The sequence below is a fragment of the Panthera tigris genome, chromosome A1 (genome assembly GCF_018350195.1).
Source record: "Panthera tigris isolate Pti1 chromosome A1, P.tigris_Pti1_mat1.1, whole genome shotgun sequence".
Classification (NCBI taxonomy): Eukaryota; Metazoa; Chordata; class Mammalia; order Carnivora; family Felidae; genus Panthera; species Panthera tigris.
The window spans coordinates 185,414,847-185,436,900 of NC_056660.1; the positions used below are offsets into that span (position 1 = coordinate 185,414,847).

At 35.6% G+C, this 22,054-nt stretch overlaps 1 protein-coding gene across 1 annotated transcript in view; it reads right to left on the reverse strand.

Annotated features, from left to right (window-relative positions):
- The window catches only part of GABRA1 (gamma-aminobutyric acid type A receptor subunit alpha1), a 58,305-nt gene that overhangs the window by 18,291 nt on the left and 17,960 nt on the right, over positions 1–22,054 (reverse strand). The window contains exons 4-7 of the mRNA XM_015535483.2: positions 19,322–19,389; positions 12,004–12,224; positions 9,639–9,721; positions 2,615–2,758 (exon numbers count right to left, since the gene is read on the reverse strand). Of these exons, the coding sequence (XP_015390969.1) occupies positions 2,615–2,758; positions 9,639–9,721; positions 12,004–12,224; positions 19,322–19,389 (516 nt within the window). The remainder of the gene's footprint in view (positions 1–2,614; positions 2,759–9,638; positions 9,722–12,003; positions 12,225–19,321; positions 19,390–22,054) is intronic.

A 22,054-nucleotide genomic window follows, 5' to 3' on the forward strand; every position in this document is an offset into this window, starting at 1 on the left:
TTGTACAGATAAACTTGCTGTTCTAGCACAGATGAATACTTTTAATGTACTCAACTTATGAGGTCCAGCCAGCATGGTGGTGGTAGATTAGGCCACTGCCTCTCATCCCCTAGCCCCAATTTGTGCCTGTGTATTATTTCTGAATAACTAGAACGTATATAGGCTAAAGCCTGATGAGGCCAGAGAAGTCTCCGAGTTCATCAGACTAAGCCTCTCACTTTGAAGACATGGAAACTGGTCATAAAGAGGGAATGCAGAGACATGTCAAGGTCACTAGCACTAGAAGTAGAGTGGAGGCACACCTTCCCGTGAGTAATCCTCATGGCTTGTGTATACTTTTACTATTGAATACCTGCATGCCACTGAATTTGAATTATTGTTTCATTCACATCCCTCAGCCTCCATTCTACTGATATTAGATGGAGAATTTCTAGAGGTAAAGTCCTATGATTATTATTTTCAATGTTCTGGGCTTAAAATACTGATTATTTGGTTTCCAATAAATACAAATTAACAACATGAAAGTCAACCCCTGCAGTTACTCTTCCTTGATTATTCTAGGCTGGATACATTTCTTTTTTTATTCATTAATTCAAAATATTTAGTGTCTCCTCTGTTTTAGTTACTATAGTAAATAATAGGGATACAGAAGACAGATATGGTCCCTGCCCTCACAAAATGTTAATCACAGCACTTACCACCCATTTTGATAATTATAGTTTATATGTTTGTCTTCCTTTAGATTTCACATTCCATGACAGCAAGATCTCTGCCTTGTCTGTCATCGACTCTCCAGTGCCTGCCACAATATCCAAATAGCATTCGATTTTTAAAAGTAAACACTGCTCATTTTAATATGTTTTCTCACTTGTGAAGAAAAAAACATTTTCACTATTTTCCATGTTATGGAATATCTTCAAGACTATAGCAATAACTGCTACATACCATTTTGAGTATTTACTATATGTAACACTCTGTTTAATGTTTTATATTATCTCATCTTTAATGCAAAATTACAGAATCACCACTTCTTAGAAGACACCAGAGTTTCTAATTGGATACAGGACTTTCCCAAAGTCACCAGGCTTCTATGTGGCAGGACCAAGATTTGAGTCTACATATTTCTCACTGCAAAGTTGAAAACTTTATACTATGCCACATGTATTTTTAATGTTGGCAAAACTGAGGAGCAATTTTCTCCATTTTTCAAAACAAGAAACATAAACATTTGAATTTACAGATTAGCCATGGTTTCTACAAAGTAAGCAAAAGGCAGATACCATTAAGCAGGAATTTTCCAATAACCAGAATAAGATATATTGACCTATTACATGAACATGTTAGAATTATCAGGGTCCTAATATAAAGCCTGAAACATAAGGAAGAAATTTTTCTTAGAAAATCAGCACTTCTACCCTTACGTATTACCAAATCGCATTTTTTAGAAATTACAAATCAAAGTGAATGAACTAATTTAAAATTTTAAAGACAACTATAAACTTGTTAAGTCTTCAATAGTTGAGCATAACTAAAAGTATTAGGATTGAGGGAGGGTTAAAATCCAAACTTTATAATTTTCCAGCCTGATGATCACATTACATTTAGTCATAAAATGGATATTTATATAACTAAACTCCTAATTTCTTGAAGCAACTTTAAAAGTTTAAAGTTTTGGGTCCAGCTGCTTAATAGTTATCCGATCTAGTTCTCAGTATTCTGTTGGTAAAGTAGTTACAACACTAAGAAGAATGGTACCTCACCTACTTTTAATTCCAAAGTGAAGTGGTCAGTAATGTAATTATGTTTCTGTGGAATTTAGCTGTGGAAGATCCATCGCTGGAGACATGAATGGATAGGTTTATGTTGAAGAAATTGATTTTTGGTATCATATGTGTAGGAGGTCACTGCTACAAATGCACCGAGATTCATCGAATCATGGCAATAAATTGGGCCTAGATGATATTAATAGCTAACATTTATTAAGAATTTTTTCATGGGGCACCTGGGTGGCTCAGTTGGTTAAGAGTCTGACGTCAGCTCAGGTCATGATCTTGTGGTTTGTGAGTTTGAGCCCCGTGTCGGGCTATGTGCTGACAGCTCAGGGTCTGGAGCCTGCTTCAGATTCTGGGTCTCCCTCTCTTTCTGCCCCTCCCCCACTCATGCTCTGTCTCTCTCTGTCTCTCAAAAAATAAGTAAACATTAAAAAAATTTAAAAAAAAAGATTTTTTTATGTGCCAGAAAATATCATAAGCACTGTTTATGGATTTAATTTATTTCTTCCACAATCATCAGGTAAGGTAGGAGTAAGAATTTAATCCATACGTTCTTCCCCAGAAGTTCACATTCCTAAATACTCTGCTACCCTGATCACATAGAACCAGTACCTTATTTTGCCAACAAAGAAACAGAGGCCAAAAGATGTTAAATGTTGAATCCAAGGGCAAAACTCTGTAGAGTGTATACTATAAACTCGCTTAATTGGTCCTGGTTTAGCAGAATTTCTTGTTTCTATATGTGTTATTGAAGACCTTACTGAATTCTCACATTCTCACAAAAACTGCTTATATTTCTTCTGAAATATCTGGAATAATCAAATTAATCAAATGGCACTTACCTGTACTAGACTGAACAATTCCAGAATCTACTGTTTGCCCAAGAAGGTCATACTGATTTAGGCGTGATCCATCTTCTGCTACAACCACTGAGCGTGCTGGCTCTCTGGTCCACTCATAAACAACTTCTGCTCTGGTATAGGCATCTGAAAGGAAAGAAGGGTACATGGCCCATGTGTTATGCTACTTTCATTCTCCTAATTATTTGGTGAGTCCTATCAGTTTCATATTTTCTATTGCATGGTTGCAGAGGGCAGGCCAGGAAAGGAGAGCCCATATCCCATAGTTTAGAACACTAAAACACATCTTCCTGATTTGTTCAGTCATCTGTTCACTCTTACAACAAATGGTTATTAAGCATCTACAAAAGACAAAGTGCCTTACTGAAAATATGCTACTGAACATAACTAACAAGGTTCCCTACCGCTGTGACAGTAATGGGGACAAAAACAGATAAGCTAATAAACATATAACTTCAAGTAGTGTTAAATGCAATAAAACCATTCACAATAGGTAAGAGGGTAGAGAATGCACTTATTTTAGGTGAAAGACTCAGAGAGGGTCATTGTGGAAATGACAATTATATGCATGACAGAAATGAGAGTAGGCTATATAAGTCTTGGGGAAGAGTTTGATAGATAAATGAACAAATTTTTTTTTCCCTCTGGTGCAGGTAAAAGTGTGATATATTTGAATAAGAACAGGAATACCAATATGGGCAGAACTGAAGTCCATAAGAGATGACATAAGGCTAGAGGTAGTAGCCTGGGTCCAGATTATGTCTGGCCAGCAGAAGGTCATAATAAATGTAAAAAGTAACACTGGAAATTTTACAGAACATCTGTTTCTAAAGGAAGTCTGATTTTACTTCTTTTTTAATTAATTCTCCTTTTAATAGATATTTACTATGACAATGATGATGTTGATGAGTGACACCATTTAGCTCATTACACTTCTCAATTGTTTTCATTTACCATATCAGTTTTAACCTAGTCATCCTTCTATATGAGAAACTAGGTCAAAATCCTGATTCATTACTCAGGAAATGTGGGGGAAGAATTGTACAAAATAAGTGAGAAGAAGAAGAGATTCCATAGTTTTTCTGGTGGTCACAGGACACCCACTATACATAGGGTGGAAAGATAGTACACACTTTCCTCTCTTGAGATATAGAGTGATATTAAAAGTTAAAAGACTATTAGATTAGCAAAAGCAAAGTTTCCAGGGTGATTGAGAGGCAGATATGTTGGCAAAAGTTGGCTTTACTGTAAAAGCTTTATCCCTTACCCAATTTCTGCATTAGGCACGGTAGACGAAATGCCCAGGGTCCACAATACCTTTAGGTGGACAAATAATGTTTTAATTTCTTTTAAAATCAGAAAAAAAAGTGATCCCATTTGGGTTTTATTAATCTTTATACAAATATAGTCCTCAAGTATAAAAGTTAAAAATATAAAATTATAAATCAAAGTATAGTTTTAATATACATTTTTTGAGGAATTGTTCAAAAAAGGCAAAAGTGCCCAGAGCCCATAAAAGTCATAATGCATCCCTGCTTTACCCATCCCCTCCCATCCCAAGGTAACCAAACTTGGGTGCGTTTTTTTTCAAATCTTTATTTGTCCAAACTCAAATATTATGAGATATGAAGTGATCATTGCATTTTTACACACACGTGAAGCTGCCATAAAAAAGATGCGAGCCGTGCCCCTCATTCTCTGAACAAAAGCTTTTTTCTGTCTCTGGGATGAGTTTTGCAGAAGGTGCAGTCAATATTAGTATTAGTATTGTCCTAATTTTACATGGGTACCCCATCTGCTCCAGCATTACTTCTGGACAGATTGATAGTCAAGTTCAAGTATATTTTTTATCAAATTTTCCAGGAGTTTGAGAGAATATACTAAAAATTAATTTAGTGGTTATTGCTTCTTTTGTAAATATGTAAGACTGATAAATGAATAGTTTTGGAATTTGTTCTCACTGATTTTTCTTTTTTAATTGTGGCTGTCCTCATTGACTTTTTTCATGGCACTAGTCTTGTATGTATGTATGTATGTATGTATGTATATATGTGTGTGTGTATTTATTCACAGCTTTATTAAGGTATAATTGACAAAAATGTAAGACATTTAAAGTGTACAACATGAGGATTTGATATACATATGCATTGTGAAATAATTCCTACCAATGAGTTAACACATCTCATTGACTTAAAAATGTTTTGAATCATTTTAGCATCGCATTTGTTAGAGAGGAGGATTGCATTTGTTAATAGCATCTGAAACATGATTTATTTTTATAAAATCCCTCAAAGAGTGCAGAGCACATTAGTTTGAGAACCATATTGCTTACAATTTGTAGGTACCTATATTCAGTAAAATATTTTTCTGATCGTGATAAAATTTTTTAATGGGCCTTATCTAAGAAGACATATCAAGTTTATGATAACAAAGAATCATTGATTGTTAATATGGAAGGACTTTAGAGGTGATATAGCTTATCTCATTTTACAGATGATAGACCGAAGCACAGAAACTGTGAATGACTTGTTTAAGGGTGCATAGCTGTATAGTGGGAAAACCGAAGTAAGAGCATAGGATGACATCCATTCTACTCCAGTGCTATTGATAAAGATTTTCTAGGCAAAAACTGTATGTTAGATGCTTAAAATCCAAGTAAGGATACTTGTTGGTCAAGTAATTAGGGATGAAACCAATTCTACACTTTGTGTCATTTCATAACTAATAAAAAAAAAAAAACAACTCTTGCTACCGTATTACACTAGCATTAGCAACAGTGCCTGGACTCCCTATTTTTTTGTACCTCATCATGTGTTGCCAATGGGCTGCTAATATAATTTTAGAGGAAAAGATCTGTTACCATTGACTTCTCATGTCATATAATTCCATGTCTGATTCTTGCAACTTCTTAGAAACTCCATTGTGCACAAAATCTACAATAAACATGACATTGTTGTGAAAGTGGAGATTACGTATTGTTCACGTCTCTCAGTGGAAATCTCCCAAAATGCAGAGTAGATCCACATGGTGAAATGGGTGATGGGGATTAAGGAGGCCACTGTGAGGAGCACCGAGTGTTTTATGGAAGTGTGGAATGACTATATTGTACACCTGAATACATTACACTGTATGCTAACTAACTGGAATTTAAATAAAAATTTTAAAAATGGCATTTTAAGATGTAAAAGACAGATATACACAAGGCATCATAATAGGTAATATACCTTATTTCTTCATTTCAGTATCTAGTAGAAAGTAGGTCTATGAAAACTTCCTTCCTTTGAGACTATTCAGCAAAGAGAAAAGAAGCTTAAAGAGAACCTTCAGCTATTTAGTCAAAATGTTAAGCTCCAATTTCAAATAAATGAGCAGATTACCTAAGAAAAATTTAAAATATAAGACAAAAAGTTTTGGTTGGGGCTATGAAAGAACTTTCTGGGTCTACAGCACTGGAAGCATAGACTTAGTATCAGAAGAAGCAGCTACTTATAGACACTATCACTTTACATTTAGGAGCCTTCATCTCTCCATTTGTATGAAGCAGGTGCACTGAATAATTTCTAAAGTTATTTATTGTTCAGAATTCACTTACATTTCTACTTATCCCTCTCTCCTTATTTACAAAGCACTGTGCTTGATAGTCAGGGAACCATCACTTATCAAGTCCTTTCTAGATCTAGCACTTGCTTAGATATTCTTTTCAGAATATAACCTGAATCTCTTATTTTAATTTTTTAAAGGTTTATTTATATTTGAGAGAGAGAGTGCAAGCAGTGGAAGGGCAAGGGGGGGGGCGGGGGCAGAGGATCCAAACTGGGCTCTGAGCTGACAATGCAAAGCCTGACGTGGGACTCGAGCTCATCAACCATGAGATCATGACCTGAGCTGAAGTCAGAAGCTCAACCGACTAAGCCACCCAGCCACCCCTGAATCTCTTCTTTTAGTATCAAAGCCCCATTTGTATTTCCCTCAAAGTGCAGTTAAAAGACGTCAGCTGGAGCATGCCTGTTGTCTTCTGGTTATCTGGCCTTATGAAGAGGGCTCTATCCCCAATAAGCAAAAAATGTGATGTAACACTGACAATCAGGGTCTAATGGAGAGTGGTAAGGAAAAACATCTGCTTTTCTGAGTTTAGTTCTTATCAACATATGGATGAGGTTGCCCTGGATGCTTCATAAATATAGATTACTTAGTGTTCTACTAAATTATTACAAAATCCTCTATCTTATCTCTTGCTTATTCTCTTCTCTGACATTTTGGCAAGACATTTGCTTCAAAAACTGGGTCAAAGGAATTTTAGCACACTTTTGCCTCAGTTTCTTCATTTCAGAAGTGTGCTGACTAGGCCAGGTCAGAGAACTAACCATACAATAAATCAACCAGCGCGGCTTCTAAAGCCAATGGCAGGCAACGGTAATTAGTCATGGTGCTCTCCCACTGAGCTCCAATGCTTACCTTTCAGTGTCAAGTCTTTTCTGTTTCTTTAATTCCCCACAGGCCTTAAATTGGCTATCTTTTCTGAGACGTAAACATTGAAGGGGCATTTTAAACCTGATTGTTATAATTTTTATCCATTCAATAAATATTTACTGAATGTCTCCATTATATCAGGCTCTGTGCTAGGAAATGCTGAAAAAAAATAGACTGTGCTCTCATGGAGTTTACAGTCCCCAGACAATAAAAATGTCAACCAATAAATAAAACTAATAATTATTGCTGTAATACATCTAAATTAAACATGTATTGTAATCAAGAAGACTGGCAGGACTGTATGTAAATTTAGATAAGGTCATTAGGGAAGGCCCTAGGAAATGTCATTTATACTGAGAAGTGGAAAAATAAAAGAAGCCAGTCCCATTAAGAACCAAGGGAAGAGTAACCCAAATAGACAAAAGAGTATGTAAAAAGGCTCTGAGGTGGAAAACAGATTTTTATTTTTCTTACACAAGACACTATTTGTTTTCTACTCACTATCCATTTCCCCCTTCCTAAAATACCTCCTATTTTCTTCTTAAGTAGGCTGACAATGTGCCTACTTAAGAATATTTCTTCCCAGCCTAATTTGCAGTTAGCATGGGCAATGGGACACATCTTTGATTAATGAGATGTGAGTAAATGCCTGCTAAGATTTTAGGGAAAGCTTTTATCTTTTTGATACAGGTGCTAGTTCTTTCTTCTTTGTCTACTGTTCTTTGTTTTTAAAGCAGATGCAATGACTAGAGTTGCAGCAGCCATTTTGTGATCAGGAAGAACGTCTAAGGGCATCTTAAAACATCATCCTTGTTGAGATGCTGACTAACCAATAATCAACCAACAATCATTTACCTTAATTTATCTCATATAAAAATATAAACTATTTTTTTTTCAGCTATACAAACTGCTTGAAAACATTCCTGACTAATATACTAAACAAGTAATTTGTTGTCCAAGACAAGGTATTTCTGAAGGTAAAAGGGGGCACTATTAGTAGTTATGCCATGATATTAGGCATAAAATAAGTATAGTCCCAGGCAAACTATAATGAATGATTTTCCTAACTATAAGATTATTTTGTGGATTAGATGAACTGATACATATTCAAATGTTTAATATACTACCTGACATACAAGTAACACATAATACATCATATTATTGTTAAAAATGAAAGTGGTAACCAAGAGAAAACATATTAGTCCATAACATAGAATATATATTAAATTGGGGAAAGAGTGGGGAGGGGAGAGTTACCACCAAAGGCCTGTTTGGCTGGCAATTTTTTAAGTAGTTTGTCCTTGGGTTTCAGTAGGGAATTAGATTTATAAATAGAGACACTTGTCTCTCCATGAGGAGTGCTGCTAGGAGCCTGAAGGCCCTTTGCTATTTTCTTTGCTTGCTGTCTTCCTACACTACCCCTATTTTTTTTTTCTATGAATCATATCTTCACCAAAATAGTTGCTTAGACTGTCTGTCTAGTGGGAACAGAAAGCTGGTTAGGTAGTCCAGCAGTTGACTCAGTATTTGTAAGTAACTCTCCTGCAGGAAACCAGGAATACACTGGTCTCACTCACTTTCTGTGTGTGTGCTATTCAAAGCAGAAGGATAAAGGAGGACCAGAGAACCTGATTCCATTGGCCAAGGTTCTCTTGGCTCCTCTGATGTGTGCCTGCATATTTTCAAATAGCAGAAGCCCAGACAATTATCATAAAGGTATCTAGGATACCTCCAAAAGCATTAATAGACACATGGATTTCATGGTATATCCAAACAGACCTAGAAGTCTTCTAAAGACTATGATTAGGGTAAGTTCTTTTCTGGCAATATATATTTTTTTTGGTGTAGGCTTCATTATTAAGAAAAGAGTACCATCTGTTGCTGCCACCTACCAATATTTCTATCTGATAAACAATGTGCAATATTCTTTTTAAAATTTTTTAATGTTTATTTTTGAGAGAGAGAGAGAGAGACCGAGCAAGCAGAGGAGGGGCAGAGACATAGAGACACAGAATCCAAAGCAGTCTCCAGGCTCTGAACTGTCAGCACGGAACCCAACGCAGGGCTCAAACTCACAAACTGTGAGATCATGACCCAAGCTGAAGTCGAACGCTTAACGAACTGAGCCACCCAGGTGCCCCACAACTTGCAATATTCCTAAGGTTAAACAAATGTCATCAATGATGCGAAATAAACATAATGCTCTCCATTTATTGGAAGGAAGATATTATATATGGGGTAAAAACATCCATACTCCACTTGTTTTTCTATTAATACAACTTTAACAAAAGTAGAATTTTTCTAATTAATTAAATCCATTCTTTCTCATTGAGGAGATAGGGAATAATGTCTTCCTGAAATAACATTAAAAATGAAATAAAAGATTATTACTTATAGAAAGTACTTGCAGCAAATAGCTATTTAAACTTTCTTCATGCTCTTTACATTTCTAACAGACATTATTAACCACAGCTTTCTTTACTAAAGATGTAGGTCTCTCATAAGAATAAAGAAAAATTAAAAGAAATTTACTCACAGCTTCCAAATTTTAGTGGGCAGGCATGGGCATCCATAGGGAAGTCCTCTAAATGCATTGGACACTCAGCTCTCACTGTCAGCCTATCAATTAAAGAAAACAGCAGAAATAAACAAGAGCCCTATAGATTAGATACTTTCTGATAAGTACAAATGGTGTGTTACTAACTATAGCAAATATATTAACAAAGCAAGAGAGGCCCACACAAACTGCAGCACTATTCTGAGCTATTAATCAAAAGATCTAAAAGGAATTATTTACAACAATGACTGGATGACACCGGATTTTGTATGATGAGCAAGAATTGTTACTGTTTCCCAAGACAAGGATCATCACCTCATCCATTAAACCCAGCAAATATTTGGAGACTAAAATTAAATGTAAGCAAATAAATGCTGGTATAAGACTTGGTGGAGAAGACATGGGTGGTGAGGAAGAGAAGAGAATGCTTTCTCTCCTCAGTGCAGCTCTCCCTATCTCCTTCCATCTCCTTCCCAAAAAAGCACCAAATGCATAAACCAACAAAGGCGTAGGTAAAGGAGGAAATGTCCGCAGGCTTTGTGAGATTGACAATAACATAGAGTCTCCTTGAGATTTTGCATGTGATCTCACTATATTCTAACCATTTCATTTTCTTTACAAATCTACTGACTAATGGAAGCCAGGACTCTGCTGTGCTTCTCTTTAGTTCCTATCTTCAGAGAATATGAGTTCTATTTATGTTTGAAAAAGGGTAAAGAAAAAATTTCACTGAAATATGTTTGATCTTGTTTGGTGGGAATTATGAAGGGATTTATGGTTTTTATAAAATATATTTACCCATATTATTAAGTAGCTCAAGAAATGTGGTCAGGATGGCTTTATAGCCAGTAAACTCATTAAGTGATTATAATACTGACTGAAGCAAATATGAAATGGGTAAATTAATGATTAAACTCACATTTTAAAAATAAAATATTAAGGAAAGTGATAACATATTAGCAAAGGTGGTGAGAAATTTATGAGATGGGAGATACAGTCTAGTTATTGATGAAGAACACTGAATACATCAGAAAGCATTAATTGGTAAACTTATCAGATATGCAAGTCCTGCCCTAAAAGAGTGCCAACTTGGAGGAATAAATACTGAACTTAGGCTCAAAAACAAGATATTTTACAAGGGGAGAATATTTCAAGTTTCAATTATAAATAGATCCTATTGGATGATCTGGAAAGGTCTCAACACATCTGTCCACTGATCTTCTATTTTCTTTCTTTCTTTTCTTTTCTTTTTTTTTTTTTTGTGAGATTTTTTTTTCATTCTTTAAGTCCTATTATACGTTTACTAGTTGAATCCAACATCTAAAATGGCTCTTGAAGCATTTTATTTTTCTTTCTTTTCCATTTGGATATTTTTGTATAAAAAGGTAGGAATTCTGGCAGCTTTCTTCAAAAGCAAAATATCACTCTATTCCCATGCTAAACAAACTCCATCAAGTCCAGGATTTTGCCTCCATTACCTTTTCATGACAAAGGAATAATTGGACAGTCTGAATTACCAAGTACTGTTCAGATATACAAAAACAACATTCTAACAAGTCACTTGGGTATGAAATCACTGCTTCCCTTAAGAATGAGTTCTGGACAATTTTTAATTTCTCATGAATTAGCAGTATTCTAAATATTTTTTCTTTAAAAATATTCACAACTTTTTTGATTCATGTTTCCTTCATTCAATCATGAATGAATGAATGGTATCCAGCTGCTGGATTTTCAGTAATCTCAAAATGAGGGAAATGTTTACAAAGCAGAAATATATATATATATCTATAGATATATATATATATAGATATAGATATAGATATCTATATCTATATATATAACTAATAGTATCATTATAAATTCTTTAAATGTATACCTTCACATGAATCTATAGTTTTTAAGGCCCTTGTGCTGTCCTAATTTTTCCCCTTCCTTTTATTCCCTCCCCCCCCCCGCTCTTTTTTTAAGTAGAAAAACTTTCAGATATATATTTTGAGATAGCTTCTAGAAATTTAATCTAGACTTTACTGGGATGCAGGAATATATGGGGTTAATAGTAGGAGAAGAATTTCCTTATACTGAATTAGAGTATGTTGGAGAGATATATCACTTAGTACACATTATAAATTTTTTCCCATTTTATCTAATCATTTTACTTAACACCTCAATACTTGCATAATATTTCAGTCAATTTATTTCTCACAACAGAGTAATTATTAAAGTTGTAGAATAGGGCAGACAGGAAATGAGACACTCTACCATGGCCCACTGGCTTCATGATCACATATATATGGAAGAGAAAGAAGTTCAGAAAGAGACCCAAACAGAACACAGTCATCCTTACCTCATGGTATACAACAAGGTACCATCCTCTGTGATCCTCAGGAGTTTGTTGGGCATGGTCATGTTGTGTGCCACTGACTTCTTTCCATTGTGAAAAAAGGTATCTGGAGTCCAGATCTTACTTGCCATTAGGTTATTTAACCGGAGAACTGTCATGGGTCCTTTAAATTTTAATCTTTCATCCTTCCAGCTTTGACGGAAAAATACATCTATTGTATATTCCTAGGTAATTTTGGAAAATGGCAAAGAGTACACTGAGCTATATTTTGCAATGCAAATAGCTTACACAGACCATGCATAATTTCTGTAACTTTAGAAGCAAAATATGAGCTAGGTGATGTTTCCAGAAGTAAACTTGTGGTAGCCTGTACATATTGGTGGCAGGTGAATCATTGGCTGGCATAATCATTTTTTAAAACACCTAAAATGCCTGAAATATTTCTTGGTCAAAAAATTTCCACTGATTATTTCCTGAGATATGTGAGAGGAAAATCATATCCTACTCCCTACAGCTCCACCACACCAGCACTCAAAAAAAACAGAACACAGTACACATAAAAAATAAAATTCATGTTAGAGCTTACTACATACAGGAAAATATTTAAATTAGGTTAATTCCAGTTATGAAGACCCAGCATAGTATTTGGAGTGGGGGTGGGGGGGGGGGTGGGGGCGGTGCTTCCATAGTTTCTGAAAATCTCAGTCAATCTCAAATCATCCACTGTGGCTTCTATGGCTGTGTTTTCCTCTCTCTTGTTCCGGCTTCTAATAAGAGTGTGAGAATCCCATATCCTTTTTGGCTAAGTAAAATTTTTTCTTTTTCACATATAATGTGCAGAGACTTTCAATTCTCCACAACAAAGAACATTATGAGAATAAAGAATCTGTTTCACTGTTAATTGGGATCTTTGCCAAAAAAAAAAAAAATACAGAATATGCGGGTGTGTGTGAGTGTGTGTTTGTGAGATTATGTGTGTATAAGACACATGAGAAATGTGTGAAGCTCATCATCATTCACAGCCAGGGAATCTATTTATTTGAATAAACACAGCATTCCTTATGGCAATACCCAGAGACAAACATCTGCTAATCTGAAAACAAGCAATGTGACTTACCAGCTCCTAAAATTGAAAAGGGTAATATCCATCTTCCTTGCAGCACTTGCTACACTGACACTAAATTTCGAACTTAATGGTTTGAAATAAAGATTACCACATTCTCCATTAATCTTAGCTTGCTCCAAACTGGAAGAAAGACTAACTTGAAAACATCATGGTACATTTTCTTAATCCCCTAAACCTCAATGCATCAGAAAGCTGTTGTTGTTGTTGTTGTTGTTTTTAATCTTATACATATAATCTTAAAACATGCAGAATATATAATGTCTGTGTATAGACATTTTGTGCATGAATTTAACCACCTGTCTCTTTCTCAGGGTTTAAGTAAGATTGGGTAAAGACTGAGTAAAGGTTTATGCTTCGGCCACATGTTTGGCATTGCTGAGCTCTTACTGATCAAGTAGCTAACAATTATTACTGCATAGTTTACAGTACGTCAGGCATAGTGTTAAATGCTGATTGAGACAGCGACAAGGAAGTGTGACATAATGCCAGTTTATTTTTGTGGGCAAGAGAAAATACCTTGATTTTTGCTTAGGTTTTCCTGTGTCCGGAAGTGTGAGGTGAAAAAGCACTGAGATACATGACATAGGAATTTACTCACCAAGAAACATTTGTTAAGCATCTTTTAATTTAGCAGAGGGAGAAGCTGTTTAGATTTGGATGCTGTAAGGGAAACTCATGTAGTGCGATGGGCTTGGAAAGGCATTTTCCATGAGGAGAGAAATGGGGAGGGAGCCTATGGGCTACGTGGGGAAGTGATACAGAGTAGCAGTGCTTACCCTGAAAGCAAATGGAAGGATTTACCCTGAGCTGTGTTTGTTCTCTTCTCTGGACAACAGACAGGCTTATGAGATAGGGATATGATAATGATGATATTTCTATTACTCAGGAATCAGCCACATAAGCTCTATTTTCTGTCCAACTGAACTACTTTACCCTGTCAAACAGTAGAGGGAATAGTCACTTGTAAGTCAAGATTTCAAGGATGCCTAGACTGACCATATTCCCATGAATCCAACAACTTTGCTTGTTTACTCACTCCAAGGAGATCTTTGAAAATGAAATGTTAAATATTTTAAAAACCTTAAAATGTATTTATTATCAAATCTTTAACAAGCTCTATCCCAAAGCCAATGATTCCAAAAAATTATGTCAAAACTTGCCAAATTGCTTTTTTTACATATTTGTCGTGTTTACAACCAGCTTTACTTACCTGTGCTAATGGCAGACATTGAAATGCCCAAATTCATTTATGAAATTCTCCCTTCAAATACCGTACTGGTGGCACAAACAGGCACACACACACAGAAAATTAACTGGATAAGCTTTGATTCCCACATTCCCTTCAGTTCGAAGTAGAAATGAAAACTGAAATAAAAGCACTTGATAGTGATCAAAACCCATCTAATCAAGAGTGTAAATATTTGGTTTCTCATTTTCTATGAAAGGCCCTGCAATGTTGCCATGGGAGCGGCAGGTGGCTCTTGGCATGACCTAACCCTCAGGGTCAGAGTTCATTAGGCCAGGATGGGCCAGCACTTTCTTCAGGAAGCTGAAACAAGAGAGAGGAAATAGACCCCTACATAGCATGATGGTTATGGATATAAGTTCCAAACTTGCTAATTAGAACTGAATTGTCTGTCTTCCAGATATATGACTTTAGGTCATTTCTTGTCTTTCTAAACTCCAGTTTTTGACCTAGAAAGTGGGGATCATGGCAGTACTGATTTCACTGGCCTATTGTGAGAAGCGAGTTAATGCAAGTGAATAGCTTGCAAGAATGTCTGAAACATAGGAAGTTCTCAGTAAACATTAGAAGTTATTTGTCTCCCAATTTTTTTTTGTTTGTTTCTAATCAACACAGATTTAGACTAGAGTTCAATGTCACTGGGAATGAAAAAGTGCTATTTGTTTGGACAGGTAGCAGGATAGGAAACCTGAGGAAAGTGAGGTGGTCATAACTAAGCAAAGAAAAATCAGAAGGCACAAGAAAAGACTCTAGAGAAGACTGTCTGAACAAAGAGGAAGCTCTGGTGAAGAATCTGTTCAAGGTCCGGTGTTCCAGCCCCCACCATCCAAGTGAAAAGTCTCTCCAAGTGACCCTGTCCAATACAGTGGTCCCTGTAGAATTTGAGTCTTATTCTGAAGACTGGGATAAAACATCCGATATGTTTCTAAATAAATATTGTGTGGAAGTGTTCCCACTCGCACCAGCTATTACCATCTGTGTGTGCTCTGACTTCGTACATTTTAAGCACCATGGAAAACAGGGCTCTGTGATTGTGCTGCCTAGATATTTCTGTCAGAACCTAGTGCCCTGGGAATGTGCTGTTTGATTGCCAATTAATGGTTTTTAAAATAAAGCTAAGGAGTTGTCCTAATTTTGTTTTCTATTCCAGATGAAGTCAGATGCCTTGGGAGCAGCAGAGTCTCTAGGGACACAGAGCCTGGGTTCAAGTTGCTACCTAGATAGGTCACTTTCCTCCTCTGGAAAATGTGGATAATAATAATAATAATACGTAGGTAAAATACACAGTATGAGTTACTAGATGAAATATGATCTATAAAACTGTTAGCATGGTGCCTCACATATTATAAACATTCAATAGTGTTTATTATTAATTACATATTTTAGTAATTCTCATTTTAAAAACTATGAAGTTTTCTGGTCTTGAAAAATAGCCTTTTCATTTGGCCTTCTAATAGTAATAGCCTCTAAATCATACTTTACTGCTCTTTATGCATAATTCACCCATAATGTGGTTTAAAGTTTTGTTTGTTTGTTTGTCTATTTAATTATTTTGAAAGAGAGAGAGAGAGAGCAAAAGAGGGGCAGAGAGAGAAGAGAGAGAGAGAATCCCAAGTAGGCTCAGCACTATCAGTGCAGAGCCCAGTTCAGGGCTCGATCCCACGAACCGAACTGTGTTATCATGACCTGAGCCGAAGTCAAGAGTCACGCTTAACTGACTGAGCCACCAAGGCGCCCCTCCCATAATGTGGTTTAAATAAGTAATCTTCCCAAATGAATTGGCCAGGTATAATTTCCACTAGCCACTTAGCATATCAGTTGTAGACCTGACTAATTTTGTCCTTTGACAGAACAATTCAAACATCGTCTGGTTCTGGAATTTTAGGCAATAAGAAGTATAACTGGCTTAGACACTCTGTTCCTTCTTCCTATCTGATATATGACAAAGGCCATGTATGAAAAGTAACTCATGATAATCATAGGGTTAATGCATGCACCTTTAGTCCAAGACAAAAACAAACAGGCAAACAAACAAACAAACAAACAACTGTGGTTCCTTAAATCACAATCTAAACCGATGACTCAAAAGTATATCAAATATTTTCAAGAGAAGTTTTTGATTGCATATACCTTTACTTGAACACTGTCCCTTAACAACTCCTATTGGGCATCTACTCTATGTGAGGCATTATGAAAGATGCCAGAGATAGAGAATATTCATTTTTCATTATGATGATGATAATGATAATAATGAGGAGGAGGAGGAGGAATAATATCATTATTAGTGTGTGATGTTTGTAATGCTTCATCCCCTCTCAATGTTTCCACTGATGAGAAGAGAGCTTCAGCAGTGCAAAATCTTCTGAATGCTCCCCATTCCCTCATACCCTTCTATTTAGGGAGGGGAGGAGGAAGAATAATTTATTTTGATGGGTAAATTTGGAAGGAGAAATCAATCTTGTCTATCTCAGCCTCTTCCTGCTCTGCGCTGTCCATAAGACTCATAAATTCGGCTGTTTCTCTATGCTAGAAGTTTTACATAGACAGTCTATGCCTTAACAGAGGGAGGCCAAAGTGTTGCCTGTTAACTAGGTGGTAATCTAGCTGATTCTGTTGTTTACTATCTGCAAACCTACTTTTCTGCAGTTATAAGCCACTCCTGCAGTACCACCATCATTAGTAATAAAGATGGTATTCTCATTTTCCAAACCCCTTACTCTATTACCTTATTTCTAAAAAGGCTCAGAACTCACATAGGAAAGAGGGCATTATTTATTGAGTCCCATAAGACTGTATTTTTTTAAAGACAATATAGACTCCTAAACCTATCACTAAATAAGTAGTAAGTCAACACATACTGCAGCCCAGCGATGCACTGATACTGTGAGGGATATGAAACAAATGTGTCTTTATATTTCTTGGCATCACTTGAAGAAAATAAGACATTTATATAAGAGAAATAACTTTACAAAGTATTGTTATAAATGAGACCAAGAGCTAAGTTGTTATTTTACCATCAGTAAATGTGACTAGAATGCAGAAAGGGAAACTTAATCCATTATTGGATTGGTAAAAAAAAGTTTTCATTAATCTTTTAGGTTTTGATTTGGGCCTTTATAGAAACATAGGATTTAGATGGGTACAAAATAGAGGGAATTTCCATGAAGGGTACATGGCATGATAAGGAGTTCAGAGGCAAAAATAGTAACTATTATTTATTGATCACTGTCTATGAACACTTTATATAGGTCATTTAAAATTCCTAACTATCTTATAAGGATGGGCAATTACAATAGTATACCCATTTTAGTACTTTGAGGCTTACTCACTTACCAAGGTTATATTGGTAGTGGTAAGATTTGAATTCAGCCAGCCTGAATCCTAGGCAAGTTCACTCACCCCCCTGTGGTGTTGCCTCACAGAAAGTAGTATGTAAGCAAATAACTAAAGTAAATAGTCAACATTAGGAACAAGTGAGGATGAGTAGTAGCATCATCTATGGACTGTATGAAATACAGGCAGGGAAGTTTAAAGCTGACCTTAAATCTGACTGGGATCTTTTAAATGTTCTTAATTAGAGTAGTAGCATAAGAGAATAGTGTTGTAAGACAGAATTCCAACATGGGAGAATCACAAGACGTTCTCAGAGAGTGATCAGTTTAGCAAAAAACTATTGTAGAACACAACATTTCAATAAAGTGGTCTACAAACCAACCACTGTAATAAGTTGCCAAAGGAATAAATCCACAATTGTGGATACTTTTATATCTCTATTTCTTGCATAGTAATAATGGCTGACATTTGTTGAGTGCTTCCTATAGGCAAGATTTTTTTAAGTGCTTGTCATGTATGAATTCATTTAATATTTGTGATAACCCCATGAGGTATTATCATTACTACCATCTTACATGTAAAGAAACTGAGGCAAAGAGATATTAAGGAACTTCCAAGAATACAACAATATAAAATATAAGTGCAGAAGCTGGAATTATAAACCCAGGCAGCGTTCTGGTTCAGAAATCTGTATTCTTATCTACTACTCTGCTGTCTCTCTTATGTTCTGCTGACTCTAATTGCCATAGTTGGTACATTTCTCAACCTGTGTTAAGATCTAACATATGTAATTATCCTGAGCCAGCACTCCCCAGTGTTTGACTCACAGAATACTAGGTCTACAGAATGTCAACAGGTATCATATAAAAGGTTTCAGGCAAATATGATTGGAAAAACACTAGCTTAAATGTAGTTAAACAGGTTTCCTTACCTCGGGATTTATCAGAGCTTTTACCCTGCCAAATTGTGAGCTTCCACACTTTGGGAAATGCTGGTCTAAATTGATACTTTCTGTAATTTTTATTCTGAATAAATTGATACTTTCTGTAATTTTTATTCTGAATCATCTGAACTACTCTGAAATGAGAGAACTCTTATGTAAAGATGGTGTCAACAAAAAGGCATTTCAAAAATGATATTCAACAAATAGATCTTTGAAAAATTCATAACAATATGTCTTCATGACTTCTTTATGATTTTTTTGGCTTCTATAGTTCACAAATATTACATAACATCCTGAGAGCTCTACTGATTTACCAATTCCCATCAGACAGAAGAGATATCCATGTTAATTTATTGGGTTGGGAAAAGAAAGAACAGGTATGTATTAGTTTTATTTTCCTTCTTGGTAATAATTTAATGAATGTCTTTTGCAGTGAAGCTAAACATTTCCCTCCAGTGTGTTTTATTTTAATTATTTCTCTGTCTAATATATTCCTATTATGCTAATATTATACATTATATGTAAGTATATATTACATATTACACTTATGGAAAGACACAAAGATACAGCCAAGCTATTTGAAGTTATTTTCGACATACTTGGTCTGTACTTTTCTTTCCAAAGTTAAATTTAGAAAATATACTAAGAAAACCAAAAATGTAGTGTCACTTACCATATCATGGTCTGAAACAGGGCCGAAACTGGTGACGAAGATGTCAGTCTTCACTTCAGTTACACGCTCTGATGAAGCAGGAAATGAGGACAGTGAATGTCCATCAATAGTCCTTATTAGATCTCACCACCACATACTCACACCCAAATGGGAAATTTATTGGCTTTGATTAGCTATTTCTAAAATTGGTCCACTGTGTAGTCCTGATAATTTGCTGCTTACACATGAAATTTCACAGTTAATATTTTTCAATGGAGAATGCAGCCCAAATATGCCACTTTGGGAGGCAGACTCCTTGGAGGAGTCAGTGGCTGCTTAATGAATTCTTCAATAATGGACACACTTTCCTAAATGATACCAAGCCATTTCACATTGTCATAACAACATTAGCATATGGGTATGATTTCAGCTTAAACATTCTTACAGAGCTCACCAGATCCTCCAGGTATTTAGGATACTCTTGGGAAGTATATAGTATACTGCAGCAAACTTTATTAACTCTTTAAAGACTCAAGGGTATGTTTTACAAATGACTGCTTGCTGGCACTAAATCATAACTGAACTATCCAAATTACTCCCTGGGAAAAATCTGACAACCTATACAAATATTTTCAATTTTGAGGATAAGAAGGACATATATTGGCACAGAAAAAGTTCCTTTAATAGATTCCATTTCAAGTTCAATGTGGTTTTATTTTATTAATCTCTGAGGCATATATATCAACCAACAAAACATATTTATTGTAGTTAGGTGACAACTCAACACAGAAATTTTGAAGGAAATAGTACCCCCTCCCCCCAAAAATTGAAAAATGTTGCTTTCATATAAGGACACAATTTGTTTGAGGTGAGAATGAAAAAGGTGGCTTTGTCATTTTCAACTGTAGCTCTGAGAACTAATGGCCCAGTATCTTAAGCTACTCATTTTATTTATCAGGACATTTATATCTCAAAGGTAGGACATTAAGAAGGTGATCTGATATATGCAATAATGAATTCTTTTGAAAATCAAGAATTTTATCTTTGAGCAAGTCACTTGCAAACAGTAAATACTTTCAGTATAAATTTCTCTCAAGAAGGTCTTATTATATACTACACATAATGTGTACCACAAATTATAATCTAAGTTGGAGGTACAGATAATCCCTTCAACAACCAATCCAATATTTCTTTTTTTTTTCTTTCTATTCTTTTTTTTTTTTTTTGGCTAACAATTTCATTGGCTCCAAAATGCTTAAATGAACCCCTTGATGTAAGAATTATCTGGGATTTACCCTTTAAAAACTTCAAAATGGAGGACATAGTTTGAGACAAAGAAAATAGAGCTATGTATTTAGAACTTATTTCCAACATCAGTGTTAACATTCTACAGCAAGTGTTTCACTTGTCCTTCACTGTTCCTTCACAGCCATCAGCAACGTCTAAGCTGCAATAACCATTTGCCTCTCCCTGCCCCCATCCTCTCGCCTTCTGCAGTTATTTTCCCAGTGCACACATCTCTTTCTTTTTATTGCACTCTCTTTCCATAAGTATTTTTTTCTTAATTTTTTTTAAATGTTTATTTATTTTGAGACAATGCGAGATACAGACTGAAGCAGTGGAGGGGCAGACAGAAGGAGACACAGAATCTGAAGCGGGTTCCAGGCTCTGAGCTGTCAGCCCAGAGCCCCACACAGGGCTTGGACTCACGAACCATGAGATGATGACCTGAGCCAAAGTCGGACGCTTAACCGACTGAGCCACTCAGGCGCCCCTCCAAAAGTATTTTTTACTAGACTAATTCTTTTCCTTAGCCTAAACATCTGCTATTTCTTAAGACTCCATCTAGAGCTCATACTTTATTAGAATGTCATGGCCTGACTTCGAATTAAAACAATAATAAAAAGAAAAATGTATGCTATCTATTCACAAAAACTAGAATTTATTTTATTAATTGAGCTCATTTTTGGCCTTTCTCTTTCAGCATTTTCCTTTCTAGTTGAAGCAAAGGAACCATCACTTGGACTTTCTTTGATATGACAAAATATGCACTTACTGTCATGAAAACAGTACAAAAAGAAAGACAACAGATAATATAGAATTGGGCATATTTGCATCCTAATTCTTTGAATACCAGGTATGCTCCTTATAGGAAATAATTTTCTTTATTATTTACAGATTAATTTCTTGCAATTAAAAGCACTCCAAATTGTGTGATAAGAGAAAAAATTAATGTCTGTATTTTCTTTCTACATAAGTCTTGAAATAGTTGGATCATCCTGTTATTTTATTTATTTTTCTAACTGTATGGCTCAACCTAATTTTGTTTCTAAGGCTGAGTTTTGATTCTCTGCAGATTATAAATTGTAAGACTTACAGTGAATACCTTATAGATCTGAGAGACATCTGCAGAATTAAAATGATGCCCATTCTTTCATTTTTATTTTTGTGGCAGGGATCCACTATTAAATGCATGTTCATTTAGGAAATATATATGAATCCCTGTCTGCACACTTGCAACTGCTTGGCAGTGTGGGGTAGTTTTTTGAACTCCTTTATCACCATTATCTATTTCTTGGGTGCAGGCAGGGCATAATTTCTGCACTTCATGGTAACTCCCCAAGGTAGCTAGTAGCTTTACAAAAATTGACTTAGCAGATGTTTTAGGAGCAACCAATCTGTTTAATCTAGCATGATAAAGCACTGCAAAGAAGTGAGATATCCACTTTCTAAATATATGGGCCATTTCCCCTT